Source organism: Metopolophium dirhodum, chromosome 5 (assembly GCF_019925205.1).
Source record: "Metopolophium dirhodum isolate CAU chromosome 5, ASM1992520v1, whole genome shotgun sequence".
In the NCBI taxonomy this organism is placed as follows: Eukaryota; Metazoa; Arthropoda; class Insecta; order Hemiptera; family Aphididae; genus Metopolophium; species Metopolophium dirhodum.
The window spans coordinates 23,269,857-23,290,694 of record NC_083564.1 but is presented as its reverse complement, the minus strand read 5'-3'; the positions used below and the strand labels follow the sequence as shown (position 1 = coordinate 23,290,694).

The 20,838-nt window shown below is 33.0% G+C and overlaps 1 protein-coding gene across 14 annotated transcripts in view; it reads left to right on the top strand.

The window, feature by feature from the left end:
• The window catches only part of LOC132944446 (ankyrin-3-like), a 117,764-nt gene that overhangs the window by 32,264 nt on the left and 64,662 nt on the right, over positions 1-20,838 (top strand). For 10 of the 14 annotated variants that reach the window (XM_061013775.1, XM_061013788.1, XM_061013787.1 and 7 more), the window contains 16 exons: positions 21-192; positions 1,438-1,518; positions 3,728-3,850; positions 3,992-4,097; positions 4,210-4,227; positions 4,620-4,844; positions 5,006-5,166; positions 5,775-5,980; positions 14,822-15,026; positions 16,664-16,853; positions 16,948-17,083; positions 17,742-17,924; positions 18,003-18,132; positions 18,212-18,415; positions 19,129-19,254; positions 19,337-19,903. In XM_061013775.1, coding sequence (XP_060869758.1) covers positions 21-192; positions 1,438-1,518; positions 3,728-3,850; positions 3,992-4,097; positions 4,210-4,227; positions 4,620-4,844; positions 5,006-5,166; positions 5,775-5,980; positions 14,822-15,026; positions 16,664-16,853; positions 16,948-17,083; positions 17,742-17,924; positions 18,003-18,132; positions 18,212-18,415; positions 19,129-19,254; positions 19,337-19,903 — 2,833 coding nt within the window. Of the gene's footprint in view, positions 1-20; positions 193-1,437; positions 1,519-3,727; positions 3,851-3,991; positions 4,098-4,209; positions 4,228-4,619; positions 4,845-5,005; positions 5,167-5,774; positions 6,198-14,821; positions 15,027-16,663; positions 16,854-16,947; positions 17,084-17,741; positions 17,925-18,002; positions 18,133-18,211; positions 18,416-19,128; positions 19,255-19,336; positions 19,904-20,838 lie in introns of those variants that run through there. The other 4 variants (XM_061013778.1, XM_061013780.1, XM_061013776.1 and 1 more) reach the window with 3 other exon arrangements.

The following is a 20,838-nucleotide window of genomic DNA, read 5'->3' as shown; positions in this document are numbered from 1 at the left end:
TGTATTGTTATTTTATACAGCAAGGACAAACGGCTCTGTCAATTTCTCAGAAATTGGGCTACATAAGTGTAGTAGAGGCTTTGAAGAATGTTACAAAAGCTGTACCTTCATCAACTTCGGACGAAAAGTACAAAGTGATTTCTCCAGAAACCATGCAAGAAACATTTATGTCGGACTCAGAAGATGAAGGTGGTATGTATAAACAATAATTATGATAATAATATACAATATAAAAATAAATATATTACCAAGTGAGATTTTAACAGGTTATGTATTATTATATTAACATTCGATAACAATGTAAACTTAACAACAAAATAACTCAATTTCACCGTAGAGAAGTACTGCAAGCGATTAAAAAAAAAAAATGCTTTTACTTTGAAAAAGATAAATAATATATGTATATTATATATACCTATTATATTATATCAATGAAGCAAATATTAACCATATAAGTCTAGGAGCACAAAAATATAATCTGACATTTCGAGTTGTTTAAGGAAAAAAAATTTCATATAGGTATATCAAACATATCAACCTACGTATTTAAGCACAATTTTTTTAAGTTATAATATGATAATATAAGTATAACATTTAATTACTTAATATTTCCCTTGTACTTTATGAAGAAAGTCAATATACCTACACAACCGTTGCTATGATTTTTAAAACATAAATAGGTAGATAAAAAATATAAAACCAAACAAACCATACTATCACAGTATCACGAATTTCAATAACTTTTTAATTTAATGATATCTTACCAACCAAATTTAATTTGTAGGTACCTATGGTACTTAGTAATTAGGTGGCATTTTTTTCTTAATACTTAAGCTAAATATAATAATATGTTATATCCATTTGTAATATAAGCGATTTTACTTGTGAGTTTTGATTTGATATTTCAATGGTTATTATATGTCAGAATATGCCATAGGCGCAACTTGAGTCATGGTTTATTAGAGGGGGGCAACTACAGCCCCGGCCCCTGATCAAAATATAATAATATGTGTGCTGGCGAACATGCTTTGTCGTTAATACATTTTTCGCAACGAACATTTCCGCCTTCGAGCTATTAATATCAGTTTGAAATAAATTTTAAAATAGAACGACAGTACGAAATATAAAATACAAATTCTATATGATATCAATAATTTATAGTTTTAATGTGATGTTTTGAATAAACAAGACTGTTCTCAATAAACACACTTTTACGGCTTTGTAAATGTAAATAAGAAAAAAAAAAGATTAACTATTTCTGAGGGCTTAACCCTTTTACACTCACCCCCACCGTCGCCTCCCCCCTAGTTGCGCCACTGGCTACAGCACAATACAATATTAGAAAGTGTGCGCCCGCTTCCTTATATAGTGTTGCGCGAGCGTGGTTTCACTAACAAATGCTTGTAGTATGTGATTGGGATGATGATTGGCACACAGGTGACGTTTTGCAAAGCGGAAGCGTCGAGTATGGTCTCAACACTAGAGCTCAACTAACACAAAATGTTATCGTTTCGTCACGTGAGTTTTGTAGAGTAGAAAAAAAAAATAATAAACAAACAAACAAAATTTGGACCTATGGTATATTAGTCAACATGCATGAATTAATAGCCAAGTTCAAAATTCACGATTGGCTGTCACCCAACAGCCACTAGACAGTCACGGTCCATTCGGAATATATTGAACTCGGGTCGTGGCAGAAAACGAAATCGTTTCACACGACCCTCTACCCGCGGGGTAACCCGCGGCGTCAGTATATTGTGAATTTGTGAACAGGATTCACACATAGACTTACCATCAGTGTGCTTCCATCATCATCATAGCTATTATTTATATAATAATATGTAGTGCAGTTGAAGAACAAACGATAACATTTGCCCAGCGTACAGCTTACGATAAATTATTTATACGTCGAATGACCATATCATAGCATGCGAGTAGTGGTAGTGAGTAGTACCTACCTATATACCTGTAAGACCACACCCGTGTTATACGATTTGTTTTATCATTTTATTTTTGAAACCCGGACGGTGCGTAGAACATTTTTTTTCTTTAGACCCATCATAAGTGATAATAATAATATGGTATTACACCGAATGGATTTAAGGCCCATTAATATTTTATGTCATTACTCATTATTACATGTATTGAGCGTCGAGTGTCGACCGAGATATTATTATAATTATAATATGCATAAATGTCGATCGTTCCAGTTTTTCCGCGTAGTACTTGTAGCGTCCGTTTAAAATTAAATATGACCGGCCATCTGGTCAGTTAACTTACTGCTGTTTGGCACTTTGCCGGCCGTTTCGTCATTGGCTTTCCTCATTTCGGATTTTTCGCGCTTTGGCTTCACCAGCATCATAATAATGGATCAACTTTAGAGAGGAAAAAATTGATAAAAATAACTTTCAAGTTTTAGTTGTCGGCTGTCTGCCTATTCCGACGGTACCCATAACTAGGTCGCTGTATTCGTCTAACTTAAATTTTTCAAATTAATCATATAATAATAACAACAATTTAGAAACAATACGATAAAAAAATTTTTCATCATGTGTAAACGGAGATTTTGCTGTTGTTGCTGTTTTAAAAAACAAAAAGAAGAAGAAAAGCTTCCAGGTTAGAAAAACACGTACTTACATTATATAGAGTTGTATAGTTTTCGAATTTCATCATCGAATGAATAAAGAAAACGTTTACATTATTTCCATCTTCATTATATAGATTCATGTTTGTATAGGCTCAATGTATAACATCCACTATTAGGCACCTAATTTTTAAACCAATATTTAATTTTACACACAAAAACAATAGGTAGGTTAAAATTAATATAAATTTCATTTTTTATACACCCGCCAAATTAATTTGATTATTTACAATCAAACGAATAATATTCGTGACGGTTTATTAATTTTTTAAAATTTGATTTATGAGTGCACATCTTTTTTGAGTTTCTGCAATCATGATTTTGTCTATTTTATAGGAATTTGACATTTGTTGAAAAGGTGCTTTGGTTGTCACTGTATTGATAACTACTTTTAATAATATCATTACTTTCATCCTATTCGTTAGTTATTTTAGCATAATTCTAAAATTATTGTTATCTTACCAATAACTGTGTTATCATAGAGCCAAAAATGATAAATGGAAGTTTGAGAAAAAATTAGAACTTAAATTACCAATGATGATCTTCAAAATAATCATATAAATCTCATGAATTTCAATATGCAGTATAAGCAAAATACCAAATCGCGTTAGAACAGAATCTAAAAAAATATTAATTTCAAAAATTTTAAAAACCAATGAGTTTGTGTTGGATTAACTGTATTAATAATAATACTATATCATAGAAGTGAATCATATGTCCGTGCATAATTAATCCCATTGTTTTCTGTAAAATAATTTAAAAATAAAATTCAGGCCGTCGTATATCGTTTCATCTGCTTGCTTCTTGGAAATTATTCAAATCTAATACTGTGTTGTCCGTTTTTGTTAAACAATATACAAAATAATATTATTAAATAATATGTAATATGAAACAGTCATTATTTCATGGGCAGTTAAAGCATGTATTCATTTTTAAAAGCATGTGCTTTTATAATCATCGTAAATTTAACATTTTAGAAACACACTTATTTTGATTTATAGAAACGTTGGATTATTTATTTTATTTTGTATCGTTCTTAACCATCGATTTATATGGTAATTTAAAACTAATTTTATTGTACAGGCGAGGAGACAATGATTAACGAACAGTCGTACAGGTATTTAACGGGAGAGGAAATGAAGGGTTTCGGCGACGAATCAGCTCCCATCGATGTCACACGGGACGAGAGGTGTGACGTGAATACTGGTAAGGCTAACACGAGTGTATAATACCATTATATATGTGGCCATATGGGCACCCACCTCTACCTACTGTGTTAGATGTGCAAAAGTTGGCCACGGCACACGTGTGACACATTTTATTAAAATTATCTTGTTTACATTTTAGTGCCCCCCACATCCATCGACGAAGCCATCAGTCCACAGACTGTCTATGACAGTTACAGCGGCCCCGTGGATAACGTCGACATCGTTAAATATCCTCCTCACGTTGGGTAAGTAGACCGGAAATATATTTTTTTCCGTACCGTTTAAGCCGGCTAACAAAAATATCGTCAATTGTCTAACAAAATTATTTATTGTTTCAATATGCGTGCTTTCGGACAGACGTTTACAATGGAAAACGTAAGGCTTTTAATATATATATATATATACATAATATTTACCGTGCTATGTTTTCATACCTACGTAGATTTCCATACCAGTAGTGATGTTTTGAATGTTTATAATAAAATATATGTCATAGATATAGTCAAGCATTTTAGTTAAATAGAACAGTATATAATAATATAGTCTTAGTCATATAGCTGGCATATACAATAATGTAGAAAAATCCATAATAGCGAAAACCGGAGAACGACTATAATACATTATAATAATATTATACCTACTATATTATACTGTATACATCGTCGATGAATCAGTCACAGCTCTTGTATTATTGTACCTATATAATATAGTCGTTCAAAAGGAAAAATAATTTTGAACCCTTAAATTATCGTTTGGAATCATTACAGGTTTTTGGTGAGCTTCTTGGTGGACGCTCGCGGCGGAGCGATGCGCGGATGCCGGCACAGTGGCGTCCGCGTGATCGTACCTCCCCGACGAGCATCCATGCCCACCCGGGTGACTTGCCGATATTTAAGACGCGAAAAATTGGTGCACCCGCCACCGCTGATGGAAGGCGAGTCGTTGGCAAGCAGAATACTCGAACTAGGTCCAGTGGGGGCTAAGTTTTTGGGGTAACTATCACGATAATACGATATAAAGCGATAGGTATAGTTTTATGTAATGTATTATAATATGGGTATTATATTATCAATTATGATGGATATAAAAATATTCGTGGAACGCCCTCGGATGGTACCTACTTAACGGTTACAATATTGTCTTTCGTTTGCAGGCCCGTTATGATCGAAGTACCGAATTTCGGATCACTCCGTGGATCTGAAAGAGAAATCGTCGTTCTCAGGTCGGAAAATGGCGAGACGTGGAGAGAGCACACGGTTGAAGTGACCGACGAAGTCGTCAAGGACATACTCGGAGCGAATTTCGATAAAGAAGGTACCTATATAGTTCAAAAGGAATTAAGCAATTTACGCGTGACAGCTTTATACAATTTATAACTAGAGATATACCGATGTTATCTCGACAACACACATTTTTAAGTACTAAAAATTAAAACTTTGAGTTATTGCTTATTAAGATTCTTAAACTTTCGTAAAACGTGCAAGTTTTAAATGGAATTATGGAAGCAAAGTATTTCAATCCCGTAAAGTATTATTCAATACAATAAAAAAAAATATATATAATAATAAGTCCTCGAAACACACCTCGACACCTAACCCCAAGTGACCCACTACAGAGTACAGAGAGCTTTGATAGATTTAAATAACAACTTGACTAAACCTATGAAAAAAATTATTTTATATATTGCACAACATGTAAACTATTAAATTTTAAAATCTAGTAATCTAACTGCATAACCATTATTGCATGGTACACAAGTACCATTGCTATTTGCAGATATGAAAACGCTAAATCTATAAATGTATACACCTAAGTTTAGTTGATTTAAGTCAGAAATACGCAAAAGCGTCGAAATAAATATAAATTTTCGACGAACAAAAATATTGCACTTCAATAACGATGGATCGTGTTCGTTTTTGCAGACCGCGACCCGTGGCATTCCGGTAACCGTCTGACGAGGATCGTGACGACGGAGTTTCCGCATTACTTTGCCATCGTGTCCAGAGTCAAGCAAGAGGTACACGCAATCGGGCCGGAGGGCGGCATGGTCTCGTCGACGGTGGTGCCACAGGTGCAGGCGGTATTCCCGCAGGGAGCGCTGACCAAGCGCATTAAAGTCGGCCTACAGGTAAACTTGTTTAAACCGCGAAGAAATGTGGCCAGCACGTGCCTAAAGAAAATCTCCGTTAACCATGTGCCGAAAAAAAAACGGTTCTCGTTAATGTGGTGAACGCACCCCTGACGCGATCATATTTCGGTGGCGGTGGTGGTTGTGTCTCGTCTTGAAAAAAAAAAAATGAAAAACGAGCAATTTACACAATAAGACTTGACATTTTTTTTTTTTTTACCCAACGCTTCAAACACACTCACATATTGCGCATAACACATAAAAAAAAAAAAAAACATTGCGATTTCTTGATGTTATTTTTTATTATTATTTTTTTTATTTTTTAATTTAATGATATTTTTGATTTAAAGATACCATACACATTTCAAACGTTTCTAGTCACTAACTATAATATTACTATTATATCCACATCGATATTCGATTACGAATCTAGTCTTCCCCCCTAGTCGATCTCGTTTATCTCGTTATACTTATACTAATTTTCCAAGTATTTAACGTTATTTACTATATTATTTATAATCCAAATTCGATAAAACACGAACCATACTTATTACAATCGAATTATTAAAGTAGATAATATACATTATATATACATTCTATTATCATTAATGAATATCGATTTTTTCTTTTAAAACTAATATATTATTTTAATAAATTAAAAAAAAAATCAATATTTTACTATTTATTCTAAGAACGATTTTATGTTCTATAAGTGTTTGTTCTTGAAATATTTAAATTCTATACAATAAAGTTCAGTTTTTGACGGCACAGTTGGTTTATTGCCAAGAGCTTCATTACATTTTAACGCGGCTGAAGAGTATATTGTACAGTTACTAAACATCCTATTTGTGTACTCATAATATTATGAAATATTTTTTTTTCATCAAAATTGTAAATGTATTTTTTTAAATTAAGTTATAGCTTATAATATCATTTCACTCACACAGATATTGTATACGATTAGCACGATTTTATTATTATTATTTTAATGTTTTATTTATCATTTGAAAAAAAAAATATTTAATTTTAAATGCCCAATAAATATAGTATAAATAATTTTTTTATCAAACTAACATGTTTTTGTCATTTCAATTTGTTTCGAGCTCAGATAGTTTTATTTTTACATAAAGAAAAAATATATTTACATTATGTTCAAACATTATGTACTAAATAATCGTCATGTACGTGAAATGTCACAAGTAGACTCAGTCATGAGTATATTTCTATTTCAGTACATTTAAAATTGTTTTGTGTTGGATAAAACTATACGAGTTCAAACCTCATAATCTCAGCTCAGTCCTTTTGTCTTGTTAATCATTCCAACTAACCGAATATTATATGAAAATACAAAATTATATAATAATAATGTCTATAGATAATATATTATAGTAAAGTAACTAATCGCTATAATCAAAAAGCTACTATTTATTGGGCCATCATTTTGTTTTAGTTTGTTTTATAGTTTTTTTTTTTTTAATTTTTAAAACATTTTTGTTTTTACCTAGTGCGTGTAATATTTTACATCCGATTTTTTTTTTTTATTGTTTTGCTTTACCGTCATAATAATATAATATTCTGCTTTTGGACACACCGCTTGTGAACACGATTTGCTAACTCACGAAAACGACCGACCACACTATACCGACTACACTGCGACGACCTCACGCGGGCACACGTCCATCACCACCCTGGCGCTAGCTGACGTTTGTTGATGATGTTTGTTGACATCACGAACTGCAGTTGTACCTACGACATATTATTGTTATACCTACACGTTTATCATTTTATTTATTTATTTGATTATTATTTTTTTATGTTTTGTGATGGCCCTCGGTATAAAACAGTACCCACATAATATTGTTACAGACTACGATATTATAGTGCTGCTGCATATAGTAGCAATTTACTATGGCATAGATCGTCTGTAAATATTGAAAACCAGTGGTTGAACACCGAGCAAAACGTACATTGACTCATCACGATCTCCGATCTCATACATAGGAATCCCAGATTAAAAAAGAAAATAGAAATAAATTGTGGTCATTTTTTATTAAGTTTTTAATTAACTAATACAACAATTTTCTTCTATAACATAATATACCAATATGCAATAATATTTGAAATCATGTTTATGGTTTCTTTCCTATTTAATATTTATAAAAAACATAATATATAATAGTTAGAGACTTAGAGTAACTATATAATATTAAAATTGCTATCAAGATAACTTTCCTCGTAAAAATATTAGAATCACAATATATTTAATAAAATATAATTCACCCGTTTAACACTTAAAATAATATTCAAATACCAGCTGTCTTAACTACAGTATCGTAAGTAAGTGTAAATTAGTTGTTTTTAGTTTACAATATCGTCAATATCACATGACAACAAAATTATAGTAATATAATATTGTTGTCATATTTTCAAGTCAAAATGAATTAACTCTATATCGATAGACAAGTGTTAAAATGGCAATTTTTTTTTTAAGCGTAGGTACCTATATGTAAACGAATTAAAAATCAGGCCTGCAGTGATTACGAATTGCGCCCGGACATTCAATTTTGGTTAATCCACCTGGTTAGGTTACCACCTGGGTATATACAGAGAAACTTCCATATTATATTACTAGGAACCAGTTGGACCAAGTCTCACGGCAACGAACAATTTTTTTAGAGAAATTCGTTAAATAGAATTGAATAATAAATTGGGTTTAGCTCTCAAAAATATTTCGTTAAACAGACCATTTTGTCAAATGGAAGTTGGTCGCGTGGGTGTTTCACTGTGTATACCCCCGAGACAGTGGATTGACCCATTTCGGATGGATATTTTTGCTCGTATACAACAATTTATTATGAAACACAAATTAACAAGCTGTCGGACCGATGAGACAAAAGACATTAATTATCATCGATCGGACTGATAAAAAACGAACGGGTGAATATAATGCGCGCAAACATTGTCGACGGCTTCCGAAAACGCGCGGTCAGTATTTTTACGCGTCCCCGCGGTGATGTCCGACGACGGTCAGCGACCGGCGCTCTAATATTAGCAACATTTATCCATGAAATAACCCTATACGGTCAAACTGTACACGCCGCGCCGCTGTGCTTTTGTCAAGTCCAAAGAATCGCGTTACGAGCAGTGTTATAATATAGTCTTGCACGTGCCATCCTCGGTACACGTACGTACCTCGACGACGACACATGTGCAGTGGGGCGAGGTCGATCTCGAATCCCACGCGACACGTGTTTTAATGTTGTTTTTTTATAGCAGACGCGTGTCGCTGCGGAAGCGGGAAAACGATTTTATGGATCCCGCAGAGCGGAACGACGAACGGCAGAGTTGATTTTACAACGATGTTTGTTTTTATACTTTTTGATTTTTTTTTTTTTTTAGTGTCGTGTCAGATTGGGCACTTTGTTTCTGACAGAAAAAATGCTCGCCGATCGTCGACTTCGAGGCGGGTTTGTCTGGTAGCAAATTGGATCTAGTTTGTACTTTGTGTGGGTCAAGAGTAGACATTTTTCAAAGTACTCGTTAAAATATAATCGAGAAAAAACGAAAAGCCGTCTGTGCTGTAAAGTTGGAGGTGTCGAGTGCAGTACCTCGTCATTGAGTTGGCATCGTGATGGATGTGTTCAATTTGAAGTCAATGATAAATTATTGTTTACGACGGAAAAAGGGTTCTGAGCCAAAACGGTCCATCTTTCGGGTAACCTAGGTTACCAAACAATTATTTTAACAAAAATATTATCAAATTAACTTTTGTACATTTTAACAAATGTTAGTATTTTTTTTCTCAATTATTTAAAAAATTTCCGAGAATTTTCGAATTTGACCTTCCAAAAGTACCAACTAGATCCAATTTTCTACAAGAAAGCTACATCGAAGTTGATGGTCAGATAATTTTTTCTATTATAGAAAAAGTGTATCCAAAAAAATATATAAAAAACACATATGATTGAAAAACGAATACATTCTTCGCCCCGCTCAGAATCTTACACGAACATTTATTAACATTTTAATATTATTATTAAAATGTATTGTAACCATGGTTACCGTTCCGTCTCAGCTCAGAATCGTTTTCCGTATTGGCGTAGATATAAAATATCATTGAATTCAAATTTAACGACATCCATTTTACCACAGTGACCCAATCGATAACGAGGTACACTCGACTTGGCTCACCTACTTGCGCGATTTTTATTCACACCTTCCACAGGATCGAACACCTGGCGTTGTCGTTTCCCCCTCCCCCACCTCACCGTAGACTCTAATAATATTATGCGAACAGATTTTTTTTCGGCGCGTCAAAAGTAACAAAATAAAAAAACCTGCACGGCCTGCAGCCTGTAGTATAATATAGGTACCAACGTCATAATATTATAATAACAGTCCGCCGTCGTAGGTGCTCAATGCAGCAATATAATAAAATAGTATCACTATATAGGTATAGTTAGCAAAATGATTGTGATTTGTTTACCCGTTCCCTTGCTGCTAACGCGTTTTGACCACAGCAGAGGATTTATTCGTAGACACTACGCAGGTACATACCTGTGTGAAAACGGTAGGTATAATATACAACATAATATGTTACATAATATCGTACACGATACGGCGTAATAACTGTAATATCATATCATAACGACGACACAAGTACGCATAACGATTCGCGTGCACCACGCACGGGTGACCGTGATGAGGGAATATTATTATTAAAGACGTAATTGTTTCAGTGGTTTTGATCAGGAGGATCGCGCGAAGTTAATTTAATTAATAGGTAACAAAAATAAATACCCACGCACAACGCATTTTGAACTATGTAATATGACCACCGGGTAAGCGAATCAATAGGTATATATAATTATGTTGACGATTCGTCGATGGTCGATCAAACACTTAAAAAGTAAATAATAAATATAGAGAGTAAATGGGTACCTATAATAATATACTTGCAAACAACAAATCCGAAAACGCTATATACAGTGCAAAGTAAAAGTTACTTACATACAAGTGCAATGTATACCTTCCTCTCAAAGGGTAGCACGAAATTTTCCTGTCCCGTGACATCAGATTGAAATTGGGTTTCGGGAAAAGCTGCAGGCAAACAACAATTTTTTTGAAGATTTTCAAATGTCGAGCCCTTTCATTGTGCTGCGCACGTGCAATATAACTTGCATTTTTTTAATGGCGACATATTATGTATTATCAATACAAGATTTGGATGGACCAATTTTTTTAAAGTAATTTTGACCATGGCTCAAAAATTGAGTTTAATTTTGGTTAAAAATACACGAAACGCATGGAAGTTTGGGGAAATCAATAGGATGTAGTGGGAAATTCATACATTTAGTCATTTAAATTGAAACGTTGACTCATTGTAATTCATTCAATTTTGGTTTAGAGCTAAACAATTCGTTCTATCCAAATCTGATGTTGAAAACTTGAAAATACTTGTCATTCAAAAAAAAAAATATGCATGTACAAAATAAAAGGGTTAAATATTTGTAGAGTTCTGTACTCTGTTGTTTCAAATTTAAAGATAGGTACTCGCCTCAGTTGCTCGATCAACAACATTAGAATAAGCCGACCCTGTATTCTTTAGTGTTAAATTTAAAAAAAAAAAACAAAAAGAATGTCATCGACCGAAGTTATTGGTGATAACTAATTTTGTCATCAACAAATGAAAATATGCAAATGCGTCAAATCATCTACTCAATATGAAACTGCCAAAATAATGTTTGTACTTAAAAATTATTATTTATTTAAATCATAGAAAATAACATAATATTATATTTCATTACTTATTACTACATAATATCAGAAGTCGAATTAAATATTTATTAAATAGGTGTGTCAAACTCGTATAACTCAGTATCGACTGGTAAGTGCACTTGGCACAATTATTGTATAATATTTACCTATTTTTTATCAATCAATACAATGAAATCGTTTGAAAAATAATTTACAAAGTATAAAAGGGGCTAGACATATTCGGTACTGTAACAAAATAAATAATCATGACCATTTAATCTATATATTATATTATATACTATAGCTGACTCCGTGCACTACGTTTCCCGTTAAAAATGCCAACTTTAAATAATTTTAAAAATTAATTTTGATAAACTTTTACCAATATCAATAATTATTGCATTAAATATTTTAATTTAAAAAAAATAATATCATAATAGTACTGTAAACTGTAGCCAATGACAATCGTTTATAAACAAAAATTGCAATCGTCAATCTCAAAATCCTTTTTTAAATGTAAAATACAAAAACTAAGGCAACTTATCGAGATATCAATCACTCTATATTTTAAGTTGGATCAAATCACACACATTGAGCATAATCTTAATATCTTATCAACATCGGTTGAGTAATTTCTGGAGTGCATTGCACTTAAACTCGAGTTCTATGCGTGATTTTTATATATAAAATTAAAATCCATATTATACTTTTTTTTTTTTTTAAACAATTAGGTACCTGATTGAAATGTCTAGAAACTCCAATTTAACCAACAAAAGGCAAAACCTCGTTGGTGAATTGGGCCAAACAAATTTAATTTTTATTCTTTTTGTATTCAACATATGTATATATTCTTTTTTGGCCAATAAATTGTTTTATCTTATCATAATTTATATAATCGAACGTGTCCCGACTAACTGATCAACGTAGAGCCTAAACTATGATAGCTAGAGACTTGCAATATTCATGGAACTTTCGTTACCACCATGTATGGGTGCACTAAGAAAGAATTTTCCAAAATTTACAAATTTACAATTTAAAAGAGGTGCTCAAACAAGGATTTTGATATTTTAGGTGGAATTGGTTGCCATCGGTTACAGTTTATAATAGTAATAGAATAAATTTATTGTAATTAAATTTATTTTTTGTATATAAATGGTTGCCATCAAACAGATGATGTAAAATCACGCATTAAATCGTTAACTCTCATCAACTATGAGAAAATTATTCGAAAATTTAACGAAAATGTATCTGTTTTTTTAGAGATATCAGAGAAGTTATATCTGAACTGAGGTAAACTTATCCAAGATATAACGGAGCATTTTATATTTTTTAATTTTTCCGGGCGAAATCTGGTAATTCAGCTAGTAGAGTTATAAATGTAATAAAAAATAAAATAAGTAATGAAGACAATAAATTATTAAAAAAAAAAAAATTAATGAAGTATACTGATGATTAAGTTAAAAATAATTATAAATATTTAAATTAGATGATCTACTTACATTTTTATTGAAATTGGTTAAAATTAATTATCGATTGGAATAGATGCATGTGTCCTTCGAGATCCATTGTAACCGATTTCTTATTAATATTATTATTTTTTGTCGTCTTCTAGTTTTAATTTATTTGAATTACAATGTAATTTTTACTCTTAACCAAGCAGGATATTTTTATATTTACCGAATTCGTTTATACTTAGTAATTATTAAATGTTTTTATTTACAAACAATTTGTAACGATTTAAAAATTTTAATTCAAATCATTATTCTTTCTCATAAAGATTATTTTTTTTCATCTTTAAGAAGAAATTAAGTGTCCTAAGATTTTCGTCGTAAAATGGACATTTTTTAAAATTATTATTTAAAAAATTCTAGAGGTCGGTCAACGATCTGCTCAAAGTTCAAACGCGGTTTTCTTTTTCATTGAACGGTTTTTAATATAATATAACCTCGCCTGCACTGGGCGGAAAGTCGGTACACTAGCTTTTTGCACGTATACAACAATAACACTAAACTATCATAATAAAGAAAAACAATTTTAATAAATCGTGAGAGGGTTTTCGAGATAATGGAACAGTAGGTACGAGCTGGAACCATTCATCAGTTGTTACGTACACAATCAGAGGCGCTGTAGAAATAATCGTAATCATAAAAATATCTGTCATTCCATACCACAACCAACCCGCCTTCCAAATCGTGGGCGTTCAATTAAAACAGCATTCATAAATTATAAAATATGACTATTTCTGTATTTTATAAGATAGTGAAAACAAAATATGTCTTGCTTTGACGCTTTGTATGTGAATGTATATCAGTATATCACATAGGTTATCGAGTATAGCTATAGGTACAGTTTTATTTAACAGACGTCATAAAAAGTCACCTCATAATATTCGTGTATTTTAAAAATATTATTTTAAACGATGACGTAAGTCACCACTCCGTGACAGATTTATGGGGGAAGAGCAGAGGGGCCTAGGTCCCCCACGGTCCATTTAGCTGTGTTAGCATTTAGTTGTGACGTAAAACTGCCACTCAAACTTGTGACTTAGGAGTTATGAGTAACAAAATTAAAAAAAAATTGATATATATTTTATAAACGAATTTATAGGTTTATTTTTTAGGTATTTGAATCATATTACTTTTGATATGAAATAAATAACTACTTTATATAGTATTTATTATAGTCCACCGAAAGCGTGTAACATCTTATCTTATAGTAAATTAGACTGACGCGACGTGAGGTTACTTATTATTCTATTAGAATTCCTTTATATAAATCACTAATAACAGTGTTTCTTTTTATAAAAATGTATTTAATATGGTTTTGAAAATGTTGCCCCCCCCCCCAAAAAAAAAAAAAAAAAACCAAAATCTTAGATCTGCCACTAGACGATTTTCAAACTTATTTTACGCCTTTAAACTGAACGCACACTCTACAATGTAGAATTTAATCGACCAGCTTGAGTGTCTTGAATAATCTTAGATTCTTGCGAAAAACACAACTTTCCCCACTTTTGGTGCCTTTTTGTGTACACATAGGATCAAGTGACCTAGTTTCTTTATAAAACGGCATTTTCGACCGCAGGCCCAACCGATCCCGTCCGAGCTGACGGCCAAACTGCTGGGAAACCGAGTGGCCGTGTCACCAATCGTCACCGTCGAACCGAGAAGGCGAAAGTTCCACAAGCCTATCACGCTCACGTTGCCCCTGCCGCAAGCCTCTTCCAAGGGGATGATCAACCACTACACGGGCGATGCGCCCACCCTCAGGCTTTTGTGCAGCATCACAGGTGAGCAAAATCATTTTAAATTAGGTGACCGACTAACGTGGTGTTCTCTCTCTTTCTTTCTCTCTCTCTCTCTCTCTCTCTCTCTCAGTCTCTCTCTCTCTTTCACTCTCTCTCTTTCTCTCTCACTCTTTCTCTTTCTCTCAGATACATGAGATATATTCCGACGACCAAACACGCCGTAATTCCATACCATAACATTTATGTTAGGCTGAACGACACAATAAATTTAAATCCAATTAGATAATATCTTAATAAAACAGACGTTAAACAGTGTTTGAATTTTTTTTAGAAATTTCATGATGAGTGATTTGATCGATTTGGTCAATTATATAATATTTTAAATAGTATTAATTATCACCAACTCTATTTCATTACCTACCTATATCTTTCAAGAAATAATATTAGTTATTACATATTAGTTTTTTTAAATTTTACATAATATGCGGAAATGCAATGCGTGTATTCTCTTTTGTTTCTCCTCATATAAATATCGATATAAATTTCTTATTATTTCATTTTTCCTACATGTTTTATGTACTTCCGCCGTCGTGGTCTATAATCATCTCTAAATGTCTTTGGTCGTCAAATATATTATTCTCTCCGTCGTACTCCCATCTGTACTATGGTGGTACGACACTCTTAAAACGTTATATCAGTTAGTAAAAAAAAAAAAATTGACTTGTTTTATTTTTTACATAACTTTTATTTTTTACAAAATCAATTTTGTTTGAATTTTTCGATTAAAACCGTTTTTATTTTTGGCTCTCACTGTTGCGTAACACAATACTGCACTGTTTTGACAGGGTTGTTTCGGAAAAGATCTCGCAAAGGTAAAGACTTACAGAAATCAAATAAATAATAATAAATGATTTCACTTGATCTTTTTTTTTCTTTATGTCACCCTCGTTTATTTTGTTTATTTCTTCAAGCTGACGCTGTTTTATTATTATTATTATTATTATTATTATTATTAAATAATAAAATATATTTAACCCAAGTGTTTTTGATCACGGTAATTTTTTTCATACCTTTTGGTTACCTATATACCTATAAATATAGACACTTAATCGGCATATTATTTACATTTATATTTATATTTAATCACACCTATTTTAACTTATTTGATAGTGGTAGTGGGCACGTGTTTTGTATTTTCTTTTTTCTTTCTTTTTCTTTTTTTTTTATATTTATTCCACACAACGACTTTTGGATGTGATTTATTCGATGATTTTTCAACTTCTTTTTGAAAATATATATTTAAAAAAAAATTGTAAAAAGAATTTCTATCTTTGATTATTAAACATTTAAGAAACGTGATCTTTTCTGAAACAAAATTATTAATTTAAGCTTAAACGAATAAACAAATAAAACAACAACACTAGTTTTTGCTTATTGCTTAAAAACTTGTAGTTTCAAGTTCGCTTTGTATATGATGTGGAATGACGATTTAAGTGTGGTAGAAATATTGGCTTTTGTGGACCTCACCCGAGTTACTTCATTATATTTTCTGTGACATCTAACTTCTCTTATATACCGAATTTCAAAAAATCATTATTCACTACAATAAATTATACACAATGAAAATATTCGAGTGTTCGACATTTCTTATCACGTGCGTATACGTATTTCTATTGCAGGAGGAACGTCCAGAGCGCAATGGGAGGACGTCACGGGCTCGACGCCTCTTACGTTTATCAACGATTGCGTATCGTTCACGACAACTGTGTCGGCGCGATTTTGGCTGATGGACTGCCGAAACGTGGCGGACGCTTCGAAAATGGCCACCGAACTATATCGGGAGGCCATACACGTACCGTTTATGGCCAAGTAATTGAAATCGTTTTGTTCCGGGGCGGACGGTGTGATAATGACTTCGTTTGTAACCACCCCTCCCCCGTTTTTTTTTTAAATTTTATTTCAGATTCGTGGTGTTTGCTAAACGAACGGACACAAACGAAGCTCGAATACGGTTGTTCTGCATGACGGACGACAGGGAAGACAAGACCTTGGAACACAAAGAACATTTCACCGAAGTCTCGAACAGTAGAGATGTCGAGGTACGTTGTGTGTGATACTATAACAAACATGTATAATATACATCTCCGAGGTTTACCGATTTAAAATATAACTAACATCGATATTATTGGTATAACGTATTTTGTAGAACATTTTTGTCTCGGTTTCCATGGCTTAACTTGGAAAAATGTCATGCCACGACGATGGTAACGTAAACTCATATCCCACCCTAGTATAACTCTTAATGGTATTCTTCTCAAGCGATTTTTCCCGTACAAAGATCTCTGGATTCACCTCCTGAACATCACATTTCAACTACCGCAAATAAATCACTAAAAGTTTTGGGTTTTAAAAAATGCAACACTAAAATATTATTTACTTTTATTTTAATTTTCTTCGTATACATCGGTGTACTATCTTGGCTGGATATATATTATTAAAATATTCAACAGCATATTGTCAAGGCCCTGCTAAGGGGGGGGGACAGCCCCCAACATAATTAGGGCCCCCATATATTACTGTAATGCAGTCATATACGGCTTATTTATATCAACATCAAACAATTACATATAGACTAACATAATATGGTATAATTTATATTTTATAATCTTGAAATCCCAAGTAAGGGCTCTGCACGTATTGTTTAATTACATGTTCCGTACTTATAACTGACGTGAGTTTTTTTTCATTCTACCTTAGGTTCTGGAAGGCAAGCCCGTGTACGTTGAATTCGCAGGAAACCTCGTTCCAGTCACCAAGTCCGGCGAACAGCTCAGATTGGTGGTGCGGGCGTTCAAAGAAAACAGATTACCATTCACCATGCGTGTGAAAGACCCCAGTGCCGAACCACGTTCGTGGACTATCGTAATGAAAGAACCAAAAGTACGCAATTTGCGCGGGAGAATAAAAATCGAGTTATTATTATGACAAAATAATTTACGTGCGTCGTGTTTTATATAGGTCTCTAAAAACGAACCGGCACAGACGCCAGTTTGCGTTTTGCAATTCGGACTGCCCGAAAACATTGTACATGATACAGACGTCAATGCCGACGAGCATTACAATAATTACACGTACACCCGCGATTCGAGTAAATATCGATACATTATTTTTATACGAGAATTATTAATAATTTATGCGTCGCTTTAATATAACTTTTATTCGTGCAGACACCGAGTCACACAAACGTGCCGAACTGAGGATAACCGATATTAGTAATTTCGTGTCTGATGATTGGATTAACCTGGCCCACGAATTGGGTTTCCAATCGTCAGATATTGCTCAAATTCAGAGAGAACACCCAGATAGTAGCGGTCAACAGTGTATGAGTATGCTGAACTTGTGGATGAACGAAATATCTGGTCAAGATTCAGGTACTATTATGCTAACTTACAATTTTTCAACATTTACAAAAAAAAAATATATCTCACCATACATATTTTGTATATTATATCCAATCAACTATTCATTTTTTAGGCTTTAGTTTTTATCAAAACTTGTCTGAGGAAGGCAGCTACTCGAACTCAATTTCCCTTCAAAATAACTACAATGAGTACCTACCTAATATTCTATAATTACAGATAAAATAATAATTCCTATTATATTATTTTGTAAACTTCAATTAGTTCAATTATTGTTGAATGTATAATATTATAAACGATTATTCATCAACATAATATGCAATACTATACTGCTAATAAAAATATTTTTTAGAACAAAACCAATATTTTTAGTTCACTATAGTGATTTATACCTATATAAGTATAAAATATATTATAGATAAAACTTTTAAATTATATGCACTTTAAAAATTTTACACCTGGTGATCAAGGGGCTTGGCACACTTTTTGCCACCACCTTATCCGGCCTCGGTATTAGCAAACATTACATTTTTGTACCAGTTTAATACAAATATTCAATAAATTCAATAAAAAAAACAACAAATTAACTGACGATTTTATTTTATTTCAAAAATATTTTTCTTATAAATACATATTGTCACTATAGTACTTATAACTAATAATTGTTTGATTACCTACATTATTTACTTATACTAATATTAAGTAATTTATTTTTGTTTGAACAGTCATAGCTTTAGAAAGAGCTTTAAACAATATAGGTAGAGTTGATGTAGTGGAGAAGTGTAATTTTGCGGAGATCGGGCACTATCCTTCGCAAAATGGCGTTTACGCAGAACCAGAAACACATCAAAGTATTAATAATTAATATAACGATTATAAAATACGTCCATGTACAATATTTACGTGCATATAATATTATAATGTCACATTTAGGCTATCAATCCCCGAACAACAAATACGCCGCCGAAGAGAAGGCTGTGATCGAAGACGAGATCGTCAAAACCGTGACCGAGAGACGTATGGAAATCGAACAACGGTTGAACGGCGAACCGGTGGTCATCGACAAGAAGTATGAACCGTTTACCAGGGCGGACGACGCGGTCCAGATGGCATCAAAACCCGCGGACGTGCCCGCCGTCGAACCGATCGAACCCACCGAGGTGTCGTTTGAACACAAACGCATGTCATTCGAGAGGGGCGTGTCGATCGAACAGGTGCTCCATGAAGACATCCCGGTCAAAGACAAATCTGTCGTGTTGGAAGATAAAAAGATGCCGTCGATCGACGAAAAACCTATCGATGTGGACGTGGACGTGGACGCAACGAGCCTGACGTTTCACGAAAAGAGATTGTCGTTCGAGCAAGGCATACCCGTCAAGGAGATCATACAAAAAAAGACGGAAGATATCATTACCGTACCTACAGGACACGGAAAAGAATCGACGACCATAATTGAAACCGAAAAGTCGGTCACAAAGAGGGATACGACGTCGGCAGAAGGTGATATTAGAAGGAACTAACTAATATAATACCTACTAATTACTAATTTAATCGTTATAAATAGGTATGACAACTGATTATTTGTTATTTTTAAATAGCTATATAACGATATAATAATAAATGAAGAAAAATATGAAAATAACAAATAAGACCAAAGGCTAACACACTAGCATTTTGTTAAAATCCGACTGGCGCGATAAACCGATCAACCGTATATAAATTTTTAAAATAAAATAATAAAAATAATTGGTTTAATATATGGTTGTCATAACGCGTGGTGTTTAGAAATAACGCGTTAGTCAAGTTTCATATAAAAAAATAAAACCAAGTACCTGACTAGCTCTGCTAGGTTTGTAGGTAGTTAGGAGTCGAGTGCAGTGGCGTATACAAGGGGGTGACGTGAAGTGGAGTGGATAATCTTCCATAATATTGTGTTTGATATGAATTATGAATCAATTCAAATTATATTCATTGTTCCTTATTGTTAAATATTTTACTACCTTAATAGAGAGTAAAAGAGGGTGGGATATTTTCAAATTTTTCACTTCCATTTAACTATGTTGTATTATTTTTTTGATCCACCCCTTTCAGAAATCACGTCAACGCCCATAGGCGCAACTAGGGTTAAAATTCTGGGGGGGGCTTATATCTAAATCAATAAGGGATATTTGTGGGGGGCTAAATCTTAGTCAGGGGGCTAAGCCCCCCCTTGTTACACCATTGTCTACGCCACTGGCCGAGTGAGTCGAGTGAGAAGGGTTAAATTTTAACTGAATGATAAATCATTGCATACGAAAAACAATATTGTAAGCGAAGATTGGTCCATATAATTACGAATATTTTATTATATATTTATATTGCTATTGGTCATTTATTTTACTATTAAAAATACGCGGTAGGTTAAATTAATTTTTGCTCAAAACATTACATTTATT